The 27982-nt window shown below is 41.6% G+C and overlaps 1 protein-coding gene across 2 annotated transcripts in view; it reads right to left on the bottom strand.

The window, feature by feature from the left end:
• The window catches only part of KDM2B (lysine demethylase 2B), a gene marked incomplete at both ends in the record, with an annotated part of 116944 nt that overhangs the window by 36741 nt on the left and 52221 nt on the right, over positions 1 to 27982 (bottom strand). For both annotated transcript variants that reach the window (XM_082007833.1, XM_082007834.1), the window contains 4 exons: positions 2604 to 2690; positions 10727 to 11181; positions 18909 to 19035; positions 25413 to 25528. In XM_082007833.1, coding sequence (XP_081863959.1) covers positions 2604 to 2690; positions 10727 to 11181; positions 18909 to 19035; positions 25413 to 25528 — 785 coding nt within the window. The remainder of the gene's footprint in view (positions 1 to 2603; positions 2691 to 10726; positions 11182 to 18908; positions 19036 to 25412; positions 25529 to 27982) is intronic.

Here is a 27982-nt window from a genome sequence, read left to right as displayed (position 1 = left end):
CTCTTCCCCTCCTTTCTTTACAGTAATTTCCATTTTCTTTGAAATGTTTTGGCATTGAATGCTGGCTTTATTCTTCCTTCTCCATCTGCTGCTCTTGTCTTTCTAAATCTCTTCTGGAGCTTTGTGAGAAAGCAAGAGCCACGTTTTCCACTTATTACCTCCTCTTTCTGGATTTCCGCTTCCTTCTTTTTCTTTATGGACTTGGAATCAGACAATCTTCCTCTCCCCAGAAGCTGATATACCAGCTACAACATCTTCTTACCAGCCCCACAATAGCTGGTACCATGCTGCATCTTATCTGCCACTCTCTTCAACACCAGTATCTCAGGAAAGGCACTGCTAAATATTTGGCATTTCTCCTATATACGACACGAGCAACACTACAGAAAGCAAGATTACTGGTAGGTTTTACTCCCTTGCCTTGTGCTCAGCATTTGTAGAACCTTCTGACAATGGAGACTTGTTCCACCAGCTACAATCCAATTTTAAAGGGAGCTTCCCACTGCTTAAGGGTTTTCTTCTCTGTAAAATCTTCTATTTCATTATCATGACTTACGGGGAACAAAGGTGAAATAACCAAACTTAACTAGCAACAACTTTTATACAAATCTCCCCTATATTGTCTTTCCAACATATTTTAATTTGGGACTTAAAAGCTCAACTCTTAAGACGTGTCTTCCTAGCCTGTTCCCTTAGACTGACCCCATAGAAGGGAAATAGCTGTAACATATAAGATGACATGGACATTTGCCAATCAGAAGCACAGCAACCACCCCCTTTTGGGAAACATTCCGCCATATCTGCATGTGTACCTTTAACTAAAACATAATACAAATTGATCACAGATAAAGCAAAGTAAATACAAAGAGAATGGTGAAAAGATTTCTTCTGTTATACATTTTTGTTTATTTCCAAACTGCAATCTAAAGCCTGACTTTCTGTGAAAGTTGTCCTCATATTTGTTATTAGCCGATATGTTTCATTGTTTGTTATTGTACCTTAGCACTGGGAATGATGCCCTCTAAAAGTTTTTGCTTTCAGAAAGGCTAAAGCAAAATAAACAACAGAAAGTTAAGAAAAACCCAACCTTGCAGCCAGCAAGATGGATTTTGCAATGAGGGATAAGATTTAAGTCACAAAAAATACAAATCTTCTACAGTTACAGTTATGTTGCCAATGCACAGAAATAAAATATAAGAAATGAACCATTTATCAAGGATTAAAAAATGAAGTGAACAAGAACCTTAGCAAATGCCAAAGCTTATAAAAACCTCAAAACATTAAGATCCTCACTTCTACCTCAAGCTCAAAAAATACAGCACCAGTCAGTTCTTTTAGTTTTGTTTTAAACGTTTCACACACCAGTTTTCCTCTAGTCACAGAGATTTTGCTTTATTCAGTGCCTAGAGTATACTTGACTGATGAATGAAGAGCAGCTAACAAAGCAGTGGAGTGGAGAATCCAACACCTATTCCTCTCAAGGTTTTCCACTGTTGTTTTCAAACAAATATTTTGAACACAAAGCATATTCCCATAGATTTATTACAATCTAGAAGGGAAGTATGTGTTTAACAAGATAGAACTTATCTGAAACGTGCTTGGCTCAAACGCAAAAAGAAACCAAGAAGGGACATGATATGTTCATTCTGCCTCACTCTCCTCTGGCAGTTTGAGGATTACGGTCTCCTACTTCCTATCTGAAAACAGCAAATCCTCATGGCTACAGTGATTATATTCAAAGCCATGACAAGTGCACCAGCACAAAAAGTGAGAACAGGGAAAATAATTCACTCAATTATTTTAAAGTTATTTACAATAACAACAACAGATTTTCAGATAGAAGCCTGACTTAAGTTGACTGACCCTTTCAGCATTTCTAAAGAAATTATGTATTATAAAACTAATTCAGTGAAAAATGAAAGTAAAAATAGAAGCAATGAGACATCTTCTAAATAAGCAAAGCTGCTTTTACAGCTTGCTGAATAACTGGAGTGTGGCAAACATACCACTGTTATAAATAACATCCAGCCTTTTGATATTATTCTTCAGTTAATTATTTCAAATTCTTTACAAGCATTAATGAAGTAAGCCTCACTGTTCTCCTGCAAAGTGAAGAGAATTACTCCCATATATAGGAGGAAAAATGAAGATACAGAGACAGAAAACAACCCTCCAAAGTTACAGTGGCACACTTACACAGAGAATTCAGGAGGTCTGACAGTACAAGAGAAAAAGCATCCTCTCATCCAGATGAGAGTGCTTAATAAGTCAAGAGTTTGTAGCATTTACACATCATTTAATTTTACACAAAACGTTGCATCAACATTTTAAAATTTAACCATGACTAGTAAATGACCAAGACATATCAAAGTTTTATACTGATAAGTAAGGCCCAAACAAATTATGGAAACTAATGATTTCTCCCCGCTGAGGGACTTTCATGTTCTGCTTCAACACCCAATCATAAACCATTAAAAATAACATTTCATGTTAAAAATGCCAGCAGCTGCCAAAGTACCGTATACAGCACTTCGTCAGATTCTAGATAAACGAACACCAAGACCTAGCACAACAGTGATTAATAAGTAATTGTGTCTCATTACCTTTGTGGTCTTCTTGGGCCAGCTGACCACAGGGACACCCGAAATGGCAAGATTTTGGTCATCATCAGCATGTTCCTTCAGTATGTTCTGTTGCAAATGAAAAGGCCTTTATTAACCAGAGAAATATTTCTCCAACTGAAGAGCGCAGAGACTTACAGAAGACAATACTCCACTCTGATGAAAGAGTGACAAGATCTCTGATGACTTGTTACATCTCCACAAGTTACTTTTGCTTCCAAACTTCCAATTCACACTCAAACTCTCGTACTTGTCATTAAGATCCAAAATGTGAAGTTTCTTGCAAACAGCAAAATCAGCCATGAATTACCTCAAATACTACAGACTACTTTAAAGTTGGCGTGTCCAAAGAGGCTGGTGTTTTTCCACTGCTATCAGTCTAATACCAGTATCACCTCTCCCTTTAAACTCCAGCTCACTAAATCCCAAACAGCCCCCAGCACTTCACCACAACCAACACCTTCTCTCCTAATCAAGTCTACAAAAGACCCTAGAAGCATCTAGGCTCTGCCACCATGATTTCTGCAGCCGCAGGGCATCAAGCATGTAGTTTACAGCAATCCTCAGATGTCTGAACATTCAGGTAAGTCAAGATACAGAAATGCGCACTGTAACCTTTCATCTTAATGCACGTGGCAATCCACAGGCACCGGCATTTCCTTCCACACTGAGGGGCAAGCCAGAGTAATCTAGTTCACTTTATGTGATCAGATAAGGCATTCAGGTTCCTGAGTACTCACTAGGAAAGGATCTGACTCTGGATAGTACAGTATTAAGGAAAAAGATTGGTGTCCCCCCTCTTCTGCCCCCACCAAATCCTTTTGTTTTGATGCACTGGCCTAGAAATCTCATGAGTGGGTTGCACTGGCTTACACAGCTTCTACTGCTGTGAATCACTCCCATGACCATGTAATTCAACACAGAGATGGGAAAGAACTCTTTCTAAGCATACTCAGTTGTGCAGTTGGAACGAGTCCACACTCGCTTCCCTTGACTCTCAACATACTAACCTAGCTACAAAGCTCTTCATTGGGAGTTCAGGTAGCTGAAAAAGACAACAAATAAAACCAAAAAACGAATCGGAAAGAGGATTCTGCTGTGCTGCTGAAAACTGAAGCCCAAATAAGCACTAACAGATTAAGGGGAAAAAAGTGGTCCAACAAAACAAACAAGAACAGCAGGTTGGAAATTACCTCGTAACAGAATTTAGGAGATAACCCCAGACAATGAAGTTCAACGGTGTTGCTCCCAAGTATACAGACTTCTTGAAAAAAGCTTAATTAGGCAACAATAGGCACCAGGCGCTCTCAGTCCCTAGTGTAGAGCTTTAATAATTAGAAATTTCACACAGTCTACAAAAAGAGCTTAAAATACAGTAATTGTTTTAATAGGAAGTGCACTTGGAATTCATCTGCAATCATCCAGCTAACGCTGGGAGTACGATGGCATGTTCCAGGCCACAAGAGCCCGAGCAGGCAGACTAGCATCTAAACTAGGGTTTGGATGAGCGTCCCTGGGGCTGGCTTTCTCCCCCTGGAGCTTCAGGCAACCTGCCGGATTCAGCTCAATTCCCTAGTCTGCACTTAAACGAGAGATGCTTTACTAAGAGACATTACAGCACCAGCACAGTGCTGCTTCTTCAGATACAGTCATACCACTAAGGCCAGTTCTTGATACTGGTTAGTCCGAAAGCAGCACCAATGACCAAAATAAGCAATACCAGTACAAGCCCAGTTCCGTCAGCCCCGCACCGTGGCTGCGCTCAGGAGCTTGCACAGGCACAGCCTGGCTGGTTAGGAGTAAAATGCAGCTTGCCCCAGCCTGACTCCAACGTGGAGCCTGTAGCGTACCTTCAGCTGAATACTCTTCGAATGAAACAGCTAACAACTTTTACATGCAGACTCGCCATTGGCAAATTCACTCTTTGCTGAGCTGAGGTTAAGTGAGCATCTCTTTTTGTCATGTCCTTTTTATTTTGAGAGCGTGATCATTGCACTGACTGAACTGTGACCACATTCCGAAAGTTGGTTTTCAATTCTAAAAATGGAGGGTCTTTTGTATGCTCATAGCAAAGCAGAAATTCTCCAGAACAAGGAGAATGAGCAGCTTGAGAGCCATATAAACAAAGGACAAATTAATCCCTCTTTACTTTGCTACTCTTAGATTAGAAAGCTTGTGAGGCAGAAAACCTTAACATTTCCACTAGCGACTGTCAGAGACTCTGAGTTCAATAGAAAGCAGAGTCTATCCCAAGAACTTGGCCGATAACAAGGTTTCTTGTTATCATATGTATCACGTGAAAATATTACCCAAGAAGAAACGTAAAACTATGGCAGTTTATCATCTCAGCCAGCTGAAAACAATGGATGTCTGAGCAGCAGAACCATAACCAAGCCACATTTGCACTGACTGTAGTGTCAAGTATCAGCACGCAACAGGCTGGAGGAGGCACACTTTTGTTCACCTGCTTTAGAATAAAAAAAAAAGAAGATAAAGAAAAGCCATGGGGCTCCAGTTAGACAAGCAACATGATGCTCATCCAACACAAGGCTGCCTGATTCATTACGCTTGAAGGCTGCGGTGACAACAGCAGGTATGAAGGAAAGAAACTGATTAAGTATGTAAGAATTCAGCTTAGCCATTAATTTCAAAAGCACAGCAAGGGATGACTCCCCTGAAATGCATTCAGTAGAGGGAGTTTTTTTCCTGTCATCAGAATGAGAAGGGGGTAAGATTTCTTGGCAAGAAAAAGTAAGAACATATTTCAATAGATATCATCTGTCTTGCACAAGAATCTTCTGCTGCTGCCAAGGAGTTGCGGATATTTGACAAACACTGTTCTTCAAACTGAGTTTCTTCTGCCCTAATGGACTTCCACAGGCCCTTCTGAAGAGTAGCATTTTTGCTTTGAAGTGGGGAAGGTCTGCAGCATTATTAGAAGGCAGATCTCACAATCCTCTCCCCCAACAACAGCAAAGGAATTACCATCCTGCTGGTAACACAACAGAAGTGTTGTGTACTGAAATCAGAGGCTGCACGCAGACAAGTATCACTGGCAGGGTGTTTAATGTGGGATGCAGACTGTCACAATCAAAGGTCTGCTCGGTTTTACCTGTCCTGTGATGTGGGGTGCAAACCTCTGTATTCTCTTCTTCATGCCTAAGTCCACCCCAATTGCATCTTTAGTGGACTGACATACTATTTGCTAGCTAAATACGAAGTGGAGAAGCCACACCATGAAACTCTTCCAACCTCCAAGGCCACCATCGAAGTAAAATGACTTCTCAAGTCATTTTTTTCCCCTCCTTCTCTTCCTCATCAGTGTAGGTACTTTTCTAACAGTTCGGCTGCTACTTAATTTTTAAATTGGGATTGGGAGTTGTTGCACTGTTTCATATTTCGTTTCAGGGCATGTATATATGGAAAATAAGGTATGACTGCAGGCTGCATGTGCCTCCAACAGCAACACCAACAGCAAGGATGTGGGGGCAACTGCTGCAGTGTCTTCTGGCTGCTCACCCTGCCAACAGCTACGCTGCCAAGCCTTCTGCCGCTCTGCAACCTGGGTCAGCTGAGCACTCTCAGGGAGGGTATGTTTATCTGTGCAACAATTTCCCCTCACACTTGCTGCACATACAGCTCACACAGAGCCCAGCCAGAGACATTTGGATACAGAGTATTGCATCTCCTCGGCCGACTGTTCAGATGCCATCTGGTACGGCACAAACGCTGCTGTCAGTAACCGCTGTTTGGAGGCCTCCGAGAAGCTCCTTTGGTGGTGAACACAGGTCTCATGCGATACAGTGCCCATACAGCAGAGCTGCAGCCGACAAGAATTTAATTCCTTGTTCGAGCTGAGGGAAGAACTGACCCGCTCCCCAAGTGAGGCCTGTGTTATGCTCTGCAAATAAGCCTCCCTTGTGCTGCTGCACTCCATCGATCACGGTGATAAATGGGTTCTCAATCTGCAGAGGCGTTAGCTTGGCACTGCCAGATTGCTGTGTCCCCACTAGATAGTCACAGTTAGTTAGGAGCTTAGATGACGTGTAAGGAATTTACACAGGCTTAGTTTAGTTTTCACTCTCCCTTCTCATAAGGAAAATAAATTACTTTCCTTCAAAGAGTCTCACCTACTTGACATTAAAAAGCTGTACATAGCTGTAGTTGTATTTACTACCAAGAGCAGTAATCCAGTCGCTCACCCTTTACCATGTTCTTGCACAGATGGGAAAGCATGAATTGTCTGCAAGTTACCTAAATCTGTTCTGTGAAACTTAACATCGCTAAATAAAAGAGTTTCCTTTCTCCAGTCTTAACTACCCATATCCTGTTTTCTGAAAACATTAATTATCTTAGTGAAGCACAAGGACCTGAATGTCATACAGAGAAGTTCCCCAGTGTATTTCATTAAGAAATAAAACTGCTACAATAAACATGGATTTATTTTCTTCAGGAAGAAACTTGTTTAAGACTTTCCAAGCACAGTAAGAGCTTTCTGACTTTCCATCAGAGCATGTTCTTCCTATGCATTTGTTAAAAATTCTCAAATGCGTGTACTAAAAGGGTACTTTTTATAGATTGTATTATTAATACATAACGTGCCCAAAAGTCAGGTTGCCCATGAAACAAACCTTGTGAATATAGCCAAATACAGTCACAGCACGTATGATCTGCAGAGCTGCTTCTGCGGGATTTCTGCCTCCATTCAGTCACACAGATGACTGGTGCTCTGGATATTCATCAGGGTGAGATAAAGGTGACAGGCTTTTGCTCACTCTACTGCTAATGTTATCAGCAAAATCCCCACATTATTTTCTGTACAAGTTGGAAAACTAGTAGCAAAGTAAGAGGGAATATGGTTTAGTGGTCAAGGAGACAAATACCATTCTGGAAAAGTGGCCTGTATTTCTTCTTCTGCCATTATGTCTCTATGTGACACAGGGCAAATCTTTTAAATAAAGTTTCCACAGGCAGTCATAAATAGTGTGTTCCTACTCTTCACACCTGGCTTGGGATCTGGATGCTAAAGATCAGAACTTCTGCTCTGCAGAAATGTTAAGCAATTGAAGTTTCAATACCATTAAAATTATCTTTTGCACATGTAATTCTTAAATAATGCTAACTTTTCTGAAAATCACATCCATGGCACATAAAACTAGTATCCAAAATTATGGTCACTTTTATCTTCATCTCTTTGCACCTTAGTTCCCTACCTGTGAGCCAGAGATAGCAACAGCTAAATCACCACTCATGAAGCACATGACTACCGCAGTGATCAGTATCACTGGGAATGCCAAGGGCAGGTTCCTGTTACAGCATTCAGCCAAGGGTCCGACCAGTATGATGTACCTGACACATACTGAGGAGCAAGGACGGAACAAAATACTGAACAGCTGCACTCTGCACACCATGCAATACAGAATCCTGCAAGGACCATTATGTATGCTGAAGGGCCTGAAATCAGTCACCTGGCAACTTTTCCAGCAGCATGCTCCAGCCTTTAAAGGTAGATGCCCTAAACATGCACTTGTTTCTGATTTTTTTTTTTTTTTAAGCCAACAAACTGAATAAAACAAACTTCATGCGTTGGTATGACAAGGGTTACAAGGACATAGGCTGCTTTGGCTCCGCTGCACTGTTCTCTACCATGTCAAGGAACACAGTGGCAGAAAGGAGTGACGGGTTGTTGCATCCAGGGTCCCCAGACTAGATGGGAACGGGACACACCTTGTCAGTGGCTGCCTCAGACAATTTGCCGATGGGCAAAGGGGAGGCCCGTGCTGGGAGTACTGGGCTCCACTCTTGACTTGAGAGGAAGAGTACTCAAGCAACCACTGATGTGAGTGCAATTCCCCCTAACTGTCCAAATTCCCTCAGAGCACCTAGCAGATGGATTATGCAAGCATATGGAGAGTTACGGAGACAGCAGACTACATGGGGTTTAATTAATTTACTATGCTGTATTGACTCCCATTCTCTGAAAATTGAGGGCTGCCTTATATATGGACCAATATTGTAAAAAAGATGGGTAAGAAAGTTTTTTTAACAGTTCTTTAGACACTGGTCAAGAGAACGTTTGCATTAACATCCTTTTAAAAGGTCTTACTCTGACTAATCAGTCACAGGCCCGCCAAACATACAGAGGTGATTCCAGAGAAAACAGTCCTGCAGCATGCACGATGTTTAGATGTGGTCATGGGCCCTTTAACCAGCAGGGAACCATAAATATCCAGATGCTGGGCTACATCCTGATGGTTACAGTGTGTGCTGGCAAGGAGAGAAAGTTTAGAAGCAGGCAGTTACCAAAGAAGATGGAACATCAAGACTGCAACTCTGCAAGAAGCACAAAATAAACTGGTAGATGCCCACTTAATACCAGTTAAAGCACGGTATCACCAAAAAGGGCACAACTTGGGTCTTTTTCTTAAATGTCCATTTGCAGTTCTCCATCTCTGTAGCTAGTGTATCCACTACTCTGAAGAGGAATCAGAAAGCATATACTCCTACACGGTGCTTTAAACCAGATTCACATATGGTATCTTGCCGTGTTCTAGTAAGATTTCTCACAGTGCATTGGAGCATGCCATCAAAAGAGCATGCATGATCATTTTCTGAACATCTGCACCATTTATGACATGCTGTACCCCTTTTTGGGATTTCAAGAAGGGGCAGTTCATTTTTAAGGAAACTTGGTCCATGCATCAAGCTTGGAAAAGTAATGCTACCGATCCTTCTCCTTCACCACAAATACAGCTCTTGGTCTTGAAGCTTCATTTTTATTTCTGATTAGAAGACAACCTATCCCAAAGCAAGCCAGTGAATCTACAGCCACGACTTTGGGCATGTGTGTCCACTTTCATATACAAAGTGGCTGATTTTGCAAGAAGAGACTTTCTGAGCTCTTGTGGTTTACCAAAATGAGTGCCATGTATCACAGTTCCAGGCTCCAAGACTGTGGAATATGGTTCCACTGCACACTGCGTATGTTCAGCCTTCTTTAACCGGCTTTGAAGCCTTTTCTAAGCCGCTGTTAACACTATTTACACTAAAAAAGTACAGGCTCCCCTTTTACCATATAAACATGTATTTTCCCCCTCAGATTGTGGCTTACATAGCTCTTGTGTATAGGACATATGTAGCTGAAGAACCATACTGCACACAGAAACAGCACGAAACTAGCAGTCCAAACACAAGACCACGAATCAATACTCATAGTTCCAAATCGGGCAAAATTGCCATGGTACTGGACCTGTGGAGGACAGGCTGGCAATTTTAGCATTTGACAAATCCCAGCAAAATTACAACAGCATGCTGCTCTCAGCTTTATTAAAAAAATGTTAATATGCCTATTTTAGCCAATGTGAAAACGCGACACAAAAAAGCTAACCAAGTAGTCCAAAGAGGTGCCACGGATCAGAGGCAGGGCTGGGACTAGAAGCAGGAAGGCCATGTTGGTGTTCAGGAGGAGTTTATCCCTAAGTCAAATAGGGTACTGCTTCTAGTATACTAAAAATCTAAAGAGAAGGTCTGTCACTAGTGAGCGTTCACTCTTCACACCATCTCCAAAAACAGTATATTGTACCAGTGGAGAATAATTATCAACCTATAGAGGGCAATGGAGGAAAAGAAAATGAAAAAGGTGAAAGAAAAAAAAAAGCAACTGAAAACAATAGACAATGTATCTTCTGAATTACAATCAAATATTTACATTTTGTAGGTCAGTTATCAGATATACTCCAGAAAGACTCTAGACCACAAAGGGCAGATTAAGACTATAAATATAAACAGACTTTTTGAGGTATAATATTTACACATGGGACATAACAAGCGCTGAACTATGAAAGGATCTAAACTTTTGCCCACTGCTGTGACAGTTAGAAAGGACTGCATCAGTTAAATCAGTCTGCAAACAGCCATCTCCCCAGAGCAGAGATGGCTTTTGTTAGAAGCATAATTTCCCTCTCTGTGGTATAGCAGGCTGATACGAGCTGGTCACTACACACAAGCTGCCATCCCTCTGCTGCAGAACTTTGCTTTCTCATCCCCTGCTGTCTTCTATGCCCACAGAATACAGTTTGTGTGGATCAGCAAGCTATCACACCCACCTTCATGTCCTCTAGGAGGGCCTGCGGGTCTTCAATGCCTTCTGGAACACACTTCTTGTTCTCTGGGAGAGATTCAAGCTTTTCCACCAGCGCTTTTAAACCCTTCAGTTCAAATTCTGTGAGGTGAGTCCATTTGGTTGCAACTTCTGTAGCTGGAGACCCCGTTGGTGTTTTGGGATAGTCCGTGGGGGTCGTTGATTTTACACTGTCATCTGACTCATTGGACAAAGTTCTTTTTAGATATCTCATTACTGTGGCTTTTTGTTTTCTTCCTGCACCCTCCTTCCCTTCCGAGTGTGTGCTGTTGGGTGAGGAAGAGCCATCCACCAAGGATTTGGAGTTCTTATCCAAGCTGTCATCCTTCTCCTCCTGGATATGGGCATCACAAGATTCTTCATCCATGTCTAACCACGAATCTGATGAGTAACTGTCTGTGCTGCGTTTTCTTTTTGCATCTGAAAGTTAGAAAAAGAATACTGAAATTTTACCCAATGTAATTCATAGCTTAAACACTTCTCTACCACTGGGGCTAGGCGCTGCCTGTTTAAAAGGGCACTGGATAATGCCTAGTAAGTATGTGACAGGAATGAGCTCTATTCAAATGATTTTTAATTGGGGGGGGGGTTGTTTGTTTGTTTGTTTTAATGCTGGTTTTCATTAACATCTACTCAGTTCAAATGACTGGGAAACATTTAGGGAAAAATTATGCCTTCTTCAAAGCTTCAGTCCTCTATGCCTTCAATTAAAGAGTAGGCAGAGCTCTTAAGTCACACACAATTAATTTTCCCACAAATCCAAAAGCGACCAGATTTGACAGCCTTACAGCTTTAAGAGGAAAGCTAGCACAGAAAGAGGAGGGGAAAAAGGATGGGAGAAAGCACGTTAAAATGCTGTACATCATCATTCTTCCAGCAACCCTGCACAGCACAAAATCAACTTCTCAATACTTTTCCTCTTTATGAGCAACTGTGGGTAAACCAAGAACCCCCACTTGTTACTACATGAATATTCACTGCACTTCTGAGAGAGAGGGTTACAGTTATGCTTATTTTACAGACAAGAAGCCTAAATACACTGAGATATGCAAGGACTGCCACATAGTTACAGGATATTGTTTTTCTTAATGCCGTCCCTGACACATTCCAGGTACTTCTGAGGAAAATTTAAAGGCAAGTTTCTGAGTCTAAAGAACTGTTAATCTTAATTTTATACTAAGTTTCCCTCCTATAAAATCCCAACTGTTATCCAACTCTGTGCAATCAAGCAGTGAAAGCAATGTAGGAAACTAGTGGCCAAGGTTCCCTAAAGCACACATCGTTTCTTATTTAATAAAGGAAATTGTGTCTAATAAGAGAGCAACATTGAATGCAGGCTAGCAACAGCAGGAATTTCTGTGGAAAATACAGTTAACACGGGCACCACTCAGTTAAATCAATGTGAACTTTAATAGTGGCTGGAATGGGTATGAGATCAAGCTGCAAACAAAAACACTCTGCAAAGGAAACAGAAGTAATACAGAAAGAGTGAGTGAACAATTAATGAAAAGTTCCTTTCACAGCTTTCATGCTTTGCAATGCAGTAGCTTTGGATTAGGACAATGTGAATCATGCTTAAGGAAGGATTAAATGGACATTAAAGAAAAAGCTCAGCATCCGGTTGTTTAACAGCGAGATTCAAAACAAACGCTGAAGCCCAGTTCCAAGCTGGCAAATTCATCCTTATCACAGAGCAGCTCCTTGTCCCTTGCATACCCTGTACCATCTTCTCACAAAATAGACATGTTACTTGTCAGCTGGGTAACAACGATGCAGCAGGCAATTGCACAGTAGCTGTCTGAAGGCAGCCAGCCTAGCTACTTGGCTTTGCAGTGAACAAATAAAATCCCTGCAAGGCCAGGTGTACCTCTGTGTGTTAGTGCCCAAGAGATAAGAGTTGGCCACTTTAGGCTTCTCAGGGCAAATGTGCTGCTGCTACAGCGTCTGCAAAAAATCAAGCATCTCTGTCCAGTCTATTCCTTCAGTCACGTTTGCGTTTTTCCTCAGAACCAAAACAGCCATAAAATTACTCCTGAAAGACAAATTTAAGCTGAAATGCCTGTGAAAAGATGTCAGTCACAAAAAATACCAGCTACCACCAAGGCTGGTCATAGCCAAATCCAGCTTCATCCACAGCACAGGCCAACTTCCTCCCTGAATCCCTCCAAAAAAGCTTCACCATGAAGAACAACAGCACAGTTTATTCTGGGTGCTGAGGTGGTGGCACGCAACACTCCAGAGCAGCTCCTCCTCTCTGGTCTGTGCTAATACGTCCCCATGACTCTCTCAGAAAAATAAACAGGTTTAAAAAATATCTTAACCAGAACATTTAAAAACCACTAGGTTATCCAACTTTGATTTAATACTGTTTTTCCCTTTGTCCACAGTAGCTAGCACACTCACCCGCCTCAAAGGGCTATATAATCAGCTTATGTCATTCTCCCATTTTACAGCTGAGGAAACAGATGCTTGGGAGAAAGGACGATTTGCTCATTGTCACACATCAAATCTAGGGCAAAACCAGGAATTGGAATCCAGGCTCTTGGATTCAGGGCTGGAGCCCCTTCTCTAAGCCACAATGCCTTGGTGAGCTATTTTACAATTGAACTGAAGCACAGAAGCCCAGTCTAGATGGGAGAAGATGCCAGTAACAAACCAGAAGGTGGCAAGAACAGATACACATCCCTGCGCTACCAGTACAGCATCATGAACAAAAACTGGTATAAATGCGCCCACAGAAAATTATGTTTCTATCTTCCTATGCTGCGGCTCTGCTGAACAGGAGCTAGTGGCTGTAATCGGGGCAAATCGCAAGCACAGATAAGGCCTGAGGAAAGAGAGGGAGGCCACGTTATGGAGGTGTGAATAATTGACTCCAAGTAATGCTCTAGTGCTAAGAGAAAACAGCCTTCGAGAGAGATCTCCACTTTTTGTCCCTTGCTCTAATCTAGGGAAACAAAAGGCAACAGAGGAGCGGAAGACCACAGCATCCTGGGGGCCTATTCCCATCAGAAGGCAGCACACGGGGCGGGGGGGGACACAGCAATCCCGTTCCGCCAGCTGCCACCGGCTGTCTGCACAAGGCAGGCCCTGCTGTGCCAGCTACACCTGGGGATGGACAGACAAAAACAATCTAAATCTAACCTCAACACGAACCATCACCAAACAAGCGTCCCGCGGCCTGTTCTCTGCAAACCTGGCAGTTTCACGACGCCTTGCCTAACTTTACCTTTCGGGACAGGGTTTGCTATTGACCTGAAGTGTATCAGCCTATTCTGGAGCACTAGCGGATTACATTACTGCTGCACCATCAGATTAAGAGCGGACTGCTTTCAAAAGACAACAACTGTCTGCTACTGCTGCTAATTTAAAAATAAAAAACCAAAAAAACCACAAAACCAAAAGCCAAAGGAATCAGTAATAGAAGGATAACTTAAATGTGAGGATTCAATTTTGTGTTTTCAAGTGTTTTGTTGTAACGGAACATGCCATGATTTTTATTTATTAATTTTAATGAATAACAGTACCTGACAGAGTTACTGTGCTGGGAGCTGAGGCTCTACATAAGCATAATCTGCATTTGCTTTGTAAAGACATGAATTTTAAGCACTGTATTACCAGGGTTCCACTGACTTGGAGGTTTTTGGTTTATAAAATCTCTGCATGGAAAAGAGCTCCTGCTAAGTGCAACCATTGTTTCTTCTTCTGTGACAATGCACCAGCCAATACCAAGTTAGAACTCCAGTTTCAGAGTGGTAATCCAGTCTGGGCTCCCACACAACTTAGTGCAAAAAGACCTTCACCCCTCTCCATCTCAAAGCAAAGCAAACCAGCTTATACAAACCAGTCAGTGATATAACTCAGTGAAGAGGAAGAGCAGTGCAGTCTTGATCACCGGACAAAGAGATGGAAATACCTTTTTTTCCTCTAGCAGTTCACTTCCCTGTGGTTCTGGGCAAATCACTTAACTTTCCCCGCAGTTATCCACTTGTACAATAAGGGTAATTACACACAGTTTCTTTCCTTGCTGAATACCAACTTGCTATATTACACAACCTAAAAGAAAGGGAGGGGGGTGAGGTATAATTATGAAATCTTTCTGAACTCTTTATAATAGTCCAGTGTGTAATATCTATCTTGCCATTCCCAGCTCCGAACCCTGACACTTGGGACCAGCAGTTGTTCTTGGTCTGCTAAAGACAGTAATGACATTTTCATTTGCAGAAAAAAACCTGAGCATACTGGAAATGTATCATCGCATGGAGCACCCCACACAGAAATCACTCAGTCTAGTCCAGTACCTGTCCATCATAAGCAAATCTATTCTACCCCCTGAGAAGAGGGAGGAAAAAAAAAGACATGGCTCCTTCACCATGCCAGAGGGTATATTTTCTTCATCCATCAGGCTTAACATACAGTTGGAGCCCACCCGTTAAAATTTTAGCAATGGGAATCTTAAAAGCTGCAGGCTACAGAGAAAGTGCATTTTTGATAGCCCAGCGTCTTCTCCCAATTACTCTTTGTCAGCTCACTCTCAAGATCCGTATCTCACTGAAGGTCAATTGTGGCTGAAAACATCCAGTACAGACTCATTCATGATAAGAATAAAAATAATGAAGACATAACCATCCCGAAACAGTGCATGTTCAAATCTAGTAGAAAACCCAAATAGGATCTTTCTGATTTCAGCCAGCAGGACAAATGTCACTGTTGAGAGGGACCAGGAAAAGAAAAAACAAGAGAGAAAGAGAGATTGCATGCTTTTACAGCAGCCTGTGATTGCTGTCATGTCACCATTCCCCTGAGTGTTTGCCCTTCTGCAGAAGAGATCTGAAGAACAACTGTCTCACACACTAACTAGGAGGCAACTGCTTGGAAACTCATACTGGGTCTGAAGAACGGGAAAGGAAGCCACAGTCATCATCTTCCAACTCATTTAGAAGGGGAGACGTTTTTATTTAGGGAGTGGGAACACTCCAGGTTTTAGCCTTGCCTACACTGAGGTGGGTTTGGCTTTTTTCCCGTCTCAAGATTTGAGAGTCAAGACATTTAGAAAGAAGAAATACAAAGAACAATATAAGCTGCTATACTAGCATACACCTATCGGGACAGAGGTATCGCAACACAATCACAGCAATACATTTTCATGAGTAGGCAACATTTTGGAAGAGTTGCTCTGCATTTGGCAACCTTCATGTCAAAGCAAATAAATACTGAAGCAAAACGAAAACATAGTATGAAAAGTCTAAAGATATCCTTAAAACACAATTGCTGATGAACTCAGTTTTCTGTGTTCTCCCAAGACGTTCTCTATCACACAGTAATCTCCTCTGTTTCATGCAGGCGAACAGGATCTTCTACCAATTCTATTAAAACTACCACCTTGTGAACACCAGAGACCACTGGCAGCATCCTGTGCTCTCTCTGGTGGATGTCCTCCTCAACTAACCGTCAACTGTTGCATCTTAGCTTCTGAGATCTAGTAAGACCACTGTATCAGAAGGTGTACTTATATACTTATACACCAGATTATTCAAGAGAAATTTCTGAAAATGAATACAAAGATGTGGAGTATTTTTTCTTAAACCAAGGACAGAAGACAAATCTATTGAGGGGTCTGCAGAGAAGTTAAGTACTTTACGTTTCATTACTCTTTAAAGAAGAATAATGGGAAATTCTTTGTCAAGGGATACTCTCTTATGAGACATCAAGAAATTGCTTGCAGATAGAGAAGTTTCTGAGGAGGAGACAATCTAGGGACCTTAGCAGTTCAGAAGAAAAGCTTAAAAACAAAGCAGTGAGTTTTCGGAACACTGACATCATTTGGATCTGCTATTCCACAGCAGGTGAATGATATCAAGATATAGACACCACAGAACAAACAAGTATAATTCAAGGATTACCGTTTGTAGATATTTGAGTCAAGAGGCTGGACACGGAGATGAGTTAAAAGAAAAAAGAAGCAAGTATTTGAAACAGCATTACTCACGCAGACCAACACGGCACAGCTTTGTAAAGGTAAATAATGTACCTTTACGCCTTTGAATTTGACAAATGCCAAAGTGAAAGATCCAGGAGATATAGTAGATCTGGGCTTTTAAATCACAATCCCCAGTTAAATAATTATTTCAAGGTTAAGATTCTGCCAAGAAATAAAAAGCAAGTTTCTGACAAAAAGAAAGTATACATCTGTCTCCCCTGGAGAGAAAGGCCCTGGATGTCAATGGCAAAGATTGTATCAGCATGCTAATGCTCTGAAGTCAAGAGATAGCAGGCAGGTGGATGAACTACATGCTGTCGGTAGATACCACTTTGGTAAGCTGAAAGTACCAATCCATTCAAGACAGTAACAACAGCTCAAAATCTGCCGAGAAAGACACTCCCAGCACCTACCGCGGCTTGGCACCCGCAGCCATACAGTAGGGCTGCAAGTCAGATCAGCTCATCAATCCTACTGGTAACAAATATATTCATTTTTCAGTAGGGTTAATAGCCAGGCTCCTTTTCCTGATGTCTTTGCAGCTGGCACTCTGTGGTCACGCAAAACAATCCTTTTCCCTCTAGACACTGGACTTCTATGGTTACCAGTGAGCTTTTATATGATTTGAGTATCTCTCGGCTAGTAACTGGATCGAGGCACATTTCATGGGGATCACCAAACCATTATCAGTAATTACTGAGCTGGGACAGAATTCACACTGGTGATTTAGCTGAAAAAGGTCCCATCTCAAGATCCTGAACCATCCACTCTCCACATCTAATTTGTTCCAAAATTACGCCTCAGCAATCTGGCACCCCCACCCTGTCTGCAGAACAAGCCTCTTTCCATGCCAGTGATTTAGACAACAGGCGGTTGTTCCTTATTTTCCAGGGAATGCAGTTATCAGAGTTTTGTCACTGCTTTTTGAAGAACTGATCCGAGGGACTAATTCATCCTTTCCTCTACGATAATCTTACATAAAGAGAAAAATTCCTTGACAGCTCCTGCTTAACTAACTCTTCTGATCAGGGTCTCACAGAGCAAAGAAGAGACACAAAATGTGAAGCACCCAAATTCCTAGGGATTCCAAGAAAATTCCCTTGTTTATCTACACAGACTATTAGCTCCCTCAAGTTATTCTTGGTCTGTAAAAGTCATGAAAGAGTGATGTCTGCCCGTAACTTCTTAAAACTCTTCTACTAAGAATTATGCTAGTAGGTGATCATTTCCCTCCTCTGTCCAGAACCTGAGGCAGTTCCAACCATTCCAGGTTCACTCCAAGAGGCATCTCAGGGAGCAGAAGGCACGGAAATACTTTAGTTCTCCTCCACACTTCACGTATCAGTTAAGACCTAGCTGGTGCTTGTGCTACTTTCAGCCATTCTGTGCTTAAAAGCAGGGAGGCAATACGGCCCACCATCTTGTTCCATTAAAGGGAGGAAAAGAGAGGCCAGTTCAGCAAGGCAACAACTGGAATTGTCACACATTGATGTAAAGCTCGCATCAGTGCCAAGGTAATGCCTTCCCGCTTCAGGCACATCTATCCATCTCTGCTATGGTCCATTTTCAGCTATTGTTGTAAAGGTTTCTTTGACCTCCCTGCACTTGGGTTATAGATCATGTAGGTTTGTGTAGGCGTTTTCTTGGTTTTGTTATTCTGCAGAGCTAGAAGTCAAGTCACCAAATGGAGAGAACTATAGCAGAGATTAAAGAAAAGAGAAAAAAGCCAGGTTTAGTGACCATAACAAATTCTGCAGGGCAGGCGCTCTATAAAAGGACTAAATATCGATCCCACGGGTGCACATTTGCAATGTACACACTTCTGGCTACTAAGGTACTGTGCCAAATATGGCAGTAAATCCTCAATTGTTTGGCAGATCATCTCAACACAAACGTTACTGAAACCAAGGAACAAACGCATCCAAAAATTATTTTTCTGGGATCCACTTGCTAAGGGAATGCTCGATAAATATAATTCAAAGTAGGTTAGTACTTCATGGAAATGCTTAAGAGTCAAAACCTACCCCACCCCAAAATAAAAAAATAGTTCATCAGAATTCCTACAGTTCTCCAATTCCATTTATAATCTGCTTTGCAGAAACCAAAGCAGTAACTAGCCTAAAGTGGTAGCATCAGTTCTGAACATGGACTCAGAGGATTCACTCACCAATTAACATTGATTCTTTCTGGTACTCTTTGCTGAGGTGGCAGCGCTGGGTCACACAGGACACGTATCTCTCCAGAACATACCAGCACATTTCATAGTAGAAAGGATAACGGAATTTGGCATGCACCTGAAAGCAAGATCGAGACCGTCAGTCCATGGGGAAGGGAGAGAAGTTTGCAGCACAAGGGCCAGTCATCATTCTCATCATGTTATCAAGAGCACAGACAGTATGCAGGAGGGGGAGGGGGGAGAGGAGGGGAGCCGAGCGAGACGTACGCCTTCAGCATACCAAACGAGGAGCCTGCCTGCCTGCCATGATAGCGTCATTCCTTGGTTCACTAATTGTATCCTCTTGGGCTGGTGGGAGAGGAAAGGGTTTGTGTTCTTGTGAGATCATGAAACTGATGGATGGCCCCTACGGTATTATTTACCTGCTGTATAAACATAGGGTGGTCACATACAGATGTTAGTCACTAAAATTCAAGGTAAAATAAAGGTGGGGGTTTTTATTTCCTAAACACTATCACATGAATTTTATCAAAATGGCAGCACCACCTGAAGTGAGTCGAGCAGGAAATACACCTTTTTCAATTGCGGTCTTCGCAACAGTGTGATTAGATAAATGATTACACAAATTCTTGATTATCAATAACTACACATTAAAAGTAAAAATCTGTTATGCGGTTTACACTTATTATTTTGGCAGCAAGTTAGCTTTTGCCACAAACAGAGTAGAAAAGCAGGATTTTGACAAAAGATCTTGTCAAGCTGTGCACTTTTTTTTACATCTGAGACCTGTTGTTCTTACAAAAAGCTTATTCTCCAACACTATGTATTTGTGAGATTATTTCAGATTCAAAAGAAAACAAAGTGGTCCTTCCTTTCCAACATAGTCTTCTCTCTGTGGGATGTCACTGTACCAAAGAAGAATCTGGGAAGCTTCTAAAATGCATGAACATATGTATATTTATTGTGATTTGTTAGAAATGGATGCCATGCGTCTTGCATGCATTTGTACTTACACTGTACACTTCCTTCTCCTGGTGGCACAGAAATTTGCATTTTGCAGGCCTGCATGCATGCATTGCGCTGGGATTATAGGAACTGCTTTAAGATATTCTATGCGTATTAACTGCTCACCTAGCCAAGAGGTGTCCACCCACCTTTCATGATTAAACGCTGGACTGCACCAGAAAGGAGCATTGTCTTAGAAATAATTTTTTAAAAACCAAAACACCACCCCAACCCAAATCACCCAAAAAACAGTGAAGTCTAAGCAGAACCACTAATCCAACACCTGGAAACTCAGATTCAGCTCTGCAAAGCAGGCGCTGTCGAAACAGCTGCGTGGCAATAGAAGCATTTGAGCAGATGAATGCCTTACTAGAACGCCTGTATTTGAAAACTGTCCCCAAGGTGGACAGTCAAAGAACTTGCCTCTGGTTCCCAGAGCACAGAAAACGCAAACACTTTTTTAGCAGTAAACCAAAATGTAACAAAGGGAAAATATACTGTATTGTCGCACTAAATGTATCACAGTGCATGATTTTAATACTCCATGGCAATTCCCAAAAAGTTCAGATCTCTTAAATTCAACACAAACGTAGCCGGCAAATCTGCACTGCATGTCGCTATGGGTCATGCATCCAGTGATGCTGCACCTTTTCAAACGTCTCCCTGTGGTGTTTGTTGCAAAGCACATATACCAGAAAATAGAAGGGGAGGGGAGGGAAGGGGGGGAGAAGAAAAAGCAAAAACCACACAACCAAACAACATCCCCCTAAATGTGAGAATATTTAACCCCAGGGCCTTTTTGCATTGGAGAATATTTTTCCTTTAGTTTAGTTATTTGTCATAAAGAAGAGATCGAGTCACTTATCACTATTACGGAACACAGGGGAAATTAGCCATGCTAAGATATATGCTAATAAAGGAACTCAAATTTTTCCAAGAGAGCACTGCAGGAAACAAAATTTGCAAAGAATTGACTTACAAACAGGAAGCCGCCTTCCACCCCTCAGCCTTCAAAAGGTTTTCAGCCACATGCCTGGGAATATTAAAGACATCATTGCTCAACATTTGTTGACAGATTCTGAGCTTTACCAAATTTAGTTGTTACCAATGTTAATTCAATGTGAAAGAAAAGGCAGTAACGCATGCAGTGCTCCCATTATGTATATCAATCTTTAATATTCAATTTGAGTTCCTAATTGCCTCACTATCAATGTTCCAACCCACAGCAGATCCCTCCATGCCTGTGTAATTCACTATTTGCTCGAGAAGGCTCTGCTTTTAACAAACCTTCAGAAGTAAGAGCTACCATGTGTAGCAAGAGATACTGTACGAAGATCTGCATTGCCTTTTACCAGTAAAGCAAGTCTTAACAGTGCTTTAAAAATCTTTATACTTCTCCATAACGCAAAGTCTGAGAGAAGTACATTCTTTATTACATCCTTGGACATTTATTAATTATAATGGATGTGAACTGCATTATGTACATGTCCGTACTTTTTCCATTGTACGCTTATGGTCAAATGAACTCTTACAGGGAGGGGGAGGAGGAATAAAAGAAAGAAATTAAAAGTGTTCTGTGATCAATTTAAAGTGTAATATTTGTTACAGACACTGCCAGAGGACTAAAACCCCCACCAGCAGGGAAATACACTAGATCATCTAACAGGCATTTCCAGCTCTAACTTCTGCGATTAATAATTTACAAACCACTGAATAATTTTTTTAATTATTCCTGTACAGCAAGAAAAATCCTCTGTGGAATACAATCCATTTCTTCGGTTCAAAGTAAAATTATTTGAGAGACTTGTATCACCTTCCAAAAACAAGACCAAACCCCTAAGCAAGCAAGGCACACATTTTCCTTAAGAAAGTATTAGTCTCTTCCACAATGTCCATTAAAATTATGACAAACTCCACTTGTGTTTAATCAATCTAATCCCAGTATTGAAAAACAATTTATGATTATTTACAAAATAACTAATCTATCCACTTAAAACATACTCTTACATTCCAGAAAACTAAATCAGTAGCAAATGCCATCATCTGTGAGTGACCACCTTACGTATATATTTTGAATGCTTTGTCTCTATTCATGTTCAAATATTTTAACACCGTTAAATTTAGACGATTTGGGAGTAAGTTTGACACATTCTTCCTCTTCAGTAATACAGAGCTGTAACACCCCTATGCCAAGATGATGAATCTCTGCGTAGCAGCCTGCTTTGCAGTTAGCCAAGCTGGTCTAGCAGAGCGCTAAGCAGCTTGGCCTATTTGACTAGCTGTTAATTGGCCTCTAGGAAAGCCAGACTGCAAAATGAGAGTCTCTACAAACTGTAAGGCTGGAGAATATCTGTTCACCTCAGTTGCACATTAGGAGCCGTTTCCAACAATAGACGTGTTTTTTATTACTCCTTAAAACTATTTTTAAATGGCTATAACCCTCTTAAAATGTCTCCCAGGGATATGAGAAATTAAGCTAAAATAAGCATGACAAGTATATAAACTAGGCAGTTTTATCAGGCTGTAAATCAGCATTACCGTTTCAACCACGTATTTATTCCTGTCTTAGCTGCTAAGACAATAACAGCTACACCTAGCATAAAAATGACTTTGAATATCAGCAAAGATGATTAAGCATTATATAGCAGGTTTAAACACAGTGAAACCTCCATAAAATTGCTCTGTGCAAAATGAAGAGGGGAAACACACCTGTATTACACTTTGATTTGAGTGGGGCAAATTACTTCGTCAATCACATCATGTAATTTACTTCTGTGCTATACACAATGGAAAGATCAATACTGATGAGAAACTCATTTGCAGTATGTTCACACCGGCAAATTTGTGTGAACTACCTACTGTGCTAAGTCTACTATACTAGCCAGGATATGAATAGAATTATTTTAACAAAGAAATTACAAAATTTGATTGGCAAAGCAAATAAAGTAGTACACACTAGAATCCTATTTTGAAAACAGTCACCCCTTCAAGATTCCCGCATGATATTTTTAGGGTTGGGGGGGTGTTATTATTTCTACATAATAGGGTTGATTTTCCTGACTTTTATCAAATTTCTGTATATGCCTTAGTTGCACAGCTTATATTTTGTTTCTGTCCAGAAATTCTTGCTATTCTTCAACTGTTCACACAGCTTTGTTATTATACAGCTGCCTACAAGCACAAGTTTGTGACCACAAGTACAGGCTGTGCATAACACATTGCTACCACACAGCAAGATACAAGCACTGAAATTGTTTCTATGAAGTCGTGGAAATTCTGGACTGTTGGCTTTCATTAGTCTTTTTTAAAAGCAGTTAAGCATCTTTAGAGGGAAAATGATAAAGAACTACAGAGACTGAAGAAAATCTCAACCAAAACTGACAAGAGTAGAGGTTTGATTTGGGACTTCCAAATGTTCCAGTATCCCTTTCCAAAAAATTCTGACAGGACATTTTCAAAGAGGCAGATATCCAACTCTCAGAACCTCCCCATAGGATCAAGGTGCTAGTGACTTTTCAAAGGCATTTCAGTTTAACTGGCTGGTGAGTTCCTAAAAGTTACCAACATACTTGACTGTTACGGGGAAATCTGCCTCCAGGTATAAAAGTTTAGGAGATCAAAGCTGCACCCAGCTCCCCAAGGAGAAGGGTCTGACATGAAGCACTACTGAGCAGTTACAACCCAAGGTGCGTGATCTTGGGCTGCTCAAGACCTGTGGGAACAAAATGTCAGCTTTTCTACTGCTTCATGAAAAAGTGTTGCCTTCCCATCTTCCCCATAGACATCCATGGAAATAAGTTTTCTGGCATCGATTCTTCCTCCCGGTCCTCACTTCTCCATTCTCCATGCAAGCTGCCTGTGCTAGCATCCTCCCTGGCAACAACACATCCTTCCTTTGAGCACCTGCAGCATATATATCCAGCATATATTGCTAGTTCTTATTTACAGTCGCTCGGAAAATCTCCCTGTGCCTAGCACCTCTGTCTTCCTGCTTCTGCCATTGTAACTTTTTCCTGTCCAAGTCCCTTTATTCTTTCTTAAGACACTTGACATTCTTGCCTTGGGACACCTATGCAAAGCCAGGCTGCACTCCACTGTGGTCTCTACCTCCATTCTGCTCTCTGCTACATTCCCCCTAATTCCCCTGAATCTCAGCTTTTGTCTTCATCTCTCTCCCCCACTAAGAATTCATTTTTCTGCTTAATACTCCTTCTCTTCATTAAAATCACTCCAGGAAATCAACTGCTCCCACCACTGTTTTGCAGTGTGAAGACTACCAGGCCTTGTATGCCCTGCAAAGTAAGGGAGTCATCCCTTCCTAACACAACACTGGCAGAGAGAGGCTGCAGGGAGGACACCCTTCCTCTACCCGAGTCAAAGATGCATTTCAAAACAATACATATTTGCTTCAAGTCTATGCATTTTCACTCCGAAGAGAGTGATTTGGGGTAAAAAGCCCACCTGAAGCCAGAACTGTGCCCTCTTGTAGCAGTGAACGACATTGAACTGTACTGATGTCCAAAACATACTACTTTAAGACTTTTTAGTGAAGAAGAATTGCAATGTCCTGCCATTTTGCCAGCCCAAATCTCCATTAACGCCACAGCTGGCACTTGTGCCAGTGGTTTACCAGCACCACCTCAGTGCAATGCCTCCAAAACAGTCAGCCACAAAAAGTCCCCATCTGAATTTGCACATACCATCAGTCCTTTTTGCATTAGAATGCTACAACTGCCTTGCATAGCTTATTTAATAGCCTACTAAAACAGGGGCACTTCCTTCAGATTCCGCTACTTTGACACTGCGAAGTATATGACTACTAGGTGTCCCATTCATTAATCAAGGATAGAGCTTTCACTCCCAACAGAGGCCGCACAGTAACCTCCCCAAGATGCAACACTTTCCATCAGGTAGATGCTATGGCCAGACGAACACCACAATGTTCAGATTAATGTCCCTCCCCAGATTCTCTTTGTTCCCAGAAATTCTTGCATTGTATCGAGTTATTGTAGAAGAAAATCCTGCAAAGTATAGAAGACGTCGTTTCATACGCAACTTCTGCGCAGCTTTGTCAATTCAGCTGTGGACAGTGGAACCATCCTAGTCCCATTAGTTCTCCAGGCTCGGGTATCTATTCCAGGTGTGCACAGACAGACGATAAGCAGGGGGTTACCAGGAGGACTGGTACAAAGGTCTGTAAAGCGGAGTGTATTTTTGTGCAAAAGGGAAGGTGTTTATGAAAGTTTAACAGGCAGACAAAAGATACAGCAGGGACACGTCTGCGGGACGTAGGGAAAAACGGATGAGTAAATCCCACTAAAAATAGCCAACATTTGAAAGTCTCATTACTTCGTATTTACCTCATTTCAACGACTCTGACACGGAGATCCCAGCAGTTCTTGTTTGTCAGAAGGGAACATGAGAGACAGACTATGACAGATCATAGTCACAAAGAACTGTTCAGTTAAAAAGAGAATCAAGTATCCTTACCCTTGTTCTGTCCTCAATTTCATAGATGCGAAGCTGCATGGGAACATTAAAGCTATGCAGGATATTTCCACCAAACACCAGAGAATCTACTGGAGTATAAACCGCATGTATCCACCCTAGAGAGGGAAAGCAAAGAACTGAGAATGCCTCATGCTACGTAGTATTACAGAGCAATTTATAATCAAATTTTAACAACCCCATGAACCCCATCCTGCAGGGGATGAGAGGTTAAAACAGTGAGAGGTTAAATGGTATGCTCATAGCCACGCTTTAAGACTAGTCATAGCAGAAGAATGGCATCTGATGGTGTAGAGTCTTACAATCTTCTGTAAATTGGGTTCTTCTATTTATCCACAGAACAGTTACAGTGCTTACTGAGAACACACAAGCTTGTGACTCAACTACATTCATGACTAAGAAGTAAATTCAGTCTGTTCAATACACTCAACTCTCAGAGATATCTACTGGCATCTCCAGTAGGGTTGCAAATCCTGTTAGCAGTGGTGGTGGGCTAGGGCTGTGGAACCAGACTGAGTCACATCAAACTTCTTTCATACCAACACCAGAGCATGCATCTTCAGATGTCAACAATTTCAAATTATTACGAGCCCTCATTCAGAGGTGAAAGTTTCATATCCTATTATCAACTTCCTGAAGCAACTGAAAAATCTTTTTCACTGCAACAAGTTAAGGGATGTAGCGTTTCTAGTCCTGGAGCTGATGAGACTGTTCTGACCCAATCCTGCAAGGGACGGAATTCATTTCACAGACTCCAAATCGAGGGTAGAATTTTCTATCACAACAAAAAATCGAGGCATAGTAATTCAGGCAGCCACACACCAGCTCTTCTGCTTCTGCGTTGTTTGCTTGGTATGTCAGCAGCTGAAGGACTGGCTATGCAAGACTGTAGCCTCTGATCTCTGCAGTGAAAAAGGAATTGATCCTGCTAATGATCTTGGACCCACAGAGACCTGTGATGCTTTCTTTTTTTTTTCTTTTTTTAATGAAAAGCATGACAATTTATAAACCAGTAAACAGCAAAGCAACATAGGGGGCAGTCAATTTTCTCCTAACTGTGCAGTACTTTCCATTAAAGCTGTGGCAGCTTTCCTTCACTTCAAGATCAGTGAGGAAGCAGGAAAATGCCATTCAGCCTAAAGGGTTCTCCAGCTAGCAGCCACGAAAGCTCTCCTCCACAACAATTTTTAGACCATAAAGGCCTGCAAAGCTATATCTGAGAAGTCCTTGAGCCACAGCAGATGGCAGAACTGGGGCTTTCATTTAAGGGCATATTGGTAGGAGAGAGACAGGAGGGAAAAGAAATCAACACTAGAATTTTCTCCCTGGAAATACAAGCTCATCACTCTGGATACCTTTTTCTGAATTTCAGAATCACTGAATGGCTGAGGTTGGAAGGGACCTCTGGAGGTCATCTGGTCCAACTCCCTTACTCAAGCAGGGCCACACAGAGCCAGCTGCCCAGAACTATGTCCAGATGGCTTTTCAGTATCTCCTAGGACAGACTCCACAACCCTCTGGGCAACCTGTTCCAGTGCTCAGTCAATTTACAGGTCTGATTCCACATGATAAATGTGATGCATATAAAAAAGCAGGTGGCTCATCGCTCTGGCAGCTCTCAGGATTATTACATCTTTCCTGCTCCAGTGAGTGCACTTTCAGTTACAGAGTTGCTCACAATAATCTAGTCTGTTTACTACTTCCAAATCAAGAACAACCAACTAGAGAGGATTTTTTTTTCATGTAAAGATAGTGTGGCAACTACATACATCAACACTATAAAAGCTCTTAACAGTTGAAGTAGTTCACCACCTCACATGAAACACATCAGTCTGTACTAAGAGCAAACTACTGGAAAAATAAGTGATCTTCCTGATCCTAGTCTCTGGGAAGGAAAAAAAGATCCAAGGTCAAGGAAGTTGGGGCTACTGCTTCCACCAGGTAATCAAAAATTTTATGTAGTTGGGGGAAAGAATGGAAACCGCGTGGTGAAGTAAATCTGTTGCTGGGTCTCCAAAGCCAACTTACTGGATAGTCGCTGGAACAAAGAGTCATTCTGTGTGACAACTCAGCTTATTTGTCAGTCTTAAAGATGAACAAACTAAAGCTTGAAAAAGTGAAATGACTTGTCCACGTCCACACAACTGAGTGGTGGCAGGAGACAGGTCAGAAACAGCCAATTATCGGCAGAATGTTGAAGAGTCCTCACCACTACTTCCCACACTACAGTTCTCTCAGCACAGGTCAGTCAATGTACAGACATACTGGAGCTGGCAGATGCAACAAGTTACTTTAATGGAATTATCAACATCATCCTAAATATAATTTCTTATCAAATATTTACAACTTATGCAAAAGGAGTAACCGAGCTGAAACCTGGCTTTCTAGTCCTACATGAAAGGTAGAAAGGAGATAGCCTTCATTTTATAAGAAATAAAATGAAATCCCATCAATGCAGTGTTTGTCAAGTGTATGCTTTTACTACAACCACACAACAGCCACCTCCTACAAATTATATTGCCTCAGTGAAAATTTCACACCGTAGGGCAGTT

This window comes from Phaethon aethereus (assembly GCF_964289735.1).
Source record: "Phaethon aethereus genome assembly, chromosome: 17".
Lineage (NCBI taxonomy): Eukaryota > Metazoa > Chordata > Aves > Phaethontiformes > Phaethontidae > Phaethon > Phaethon aethereus.
This window is presented reverse-complemented; position numbering and strand designations above follow the sequence as displayed.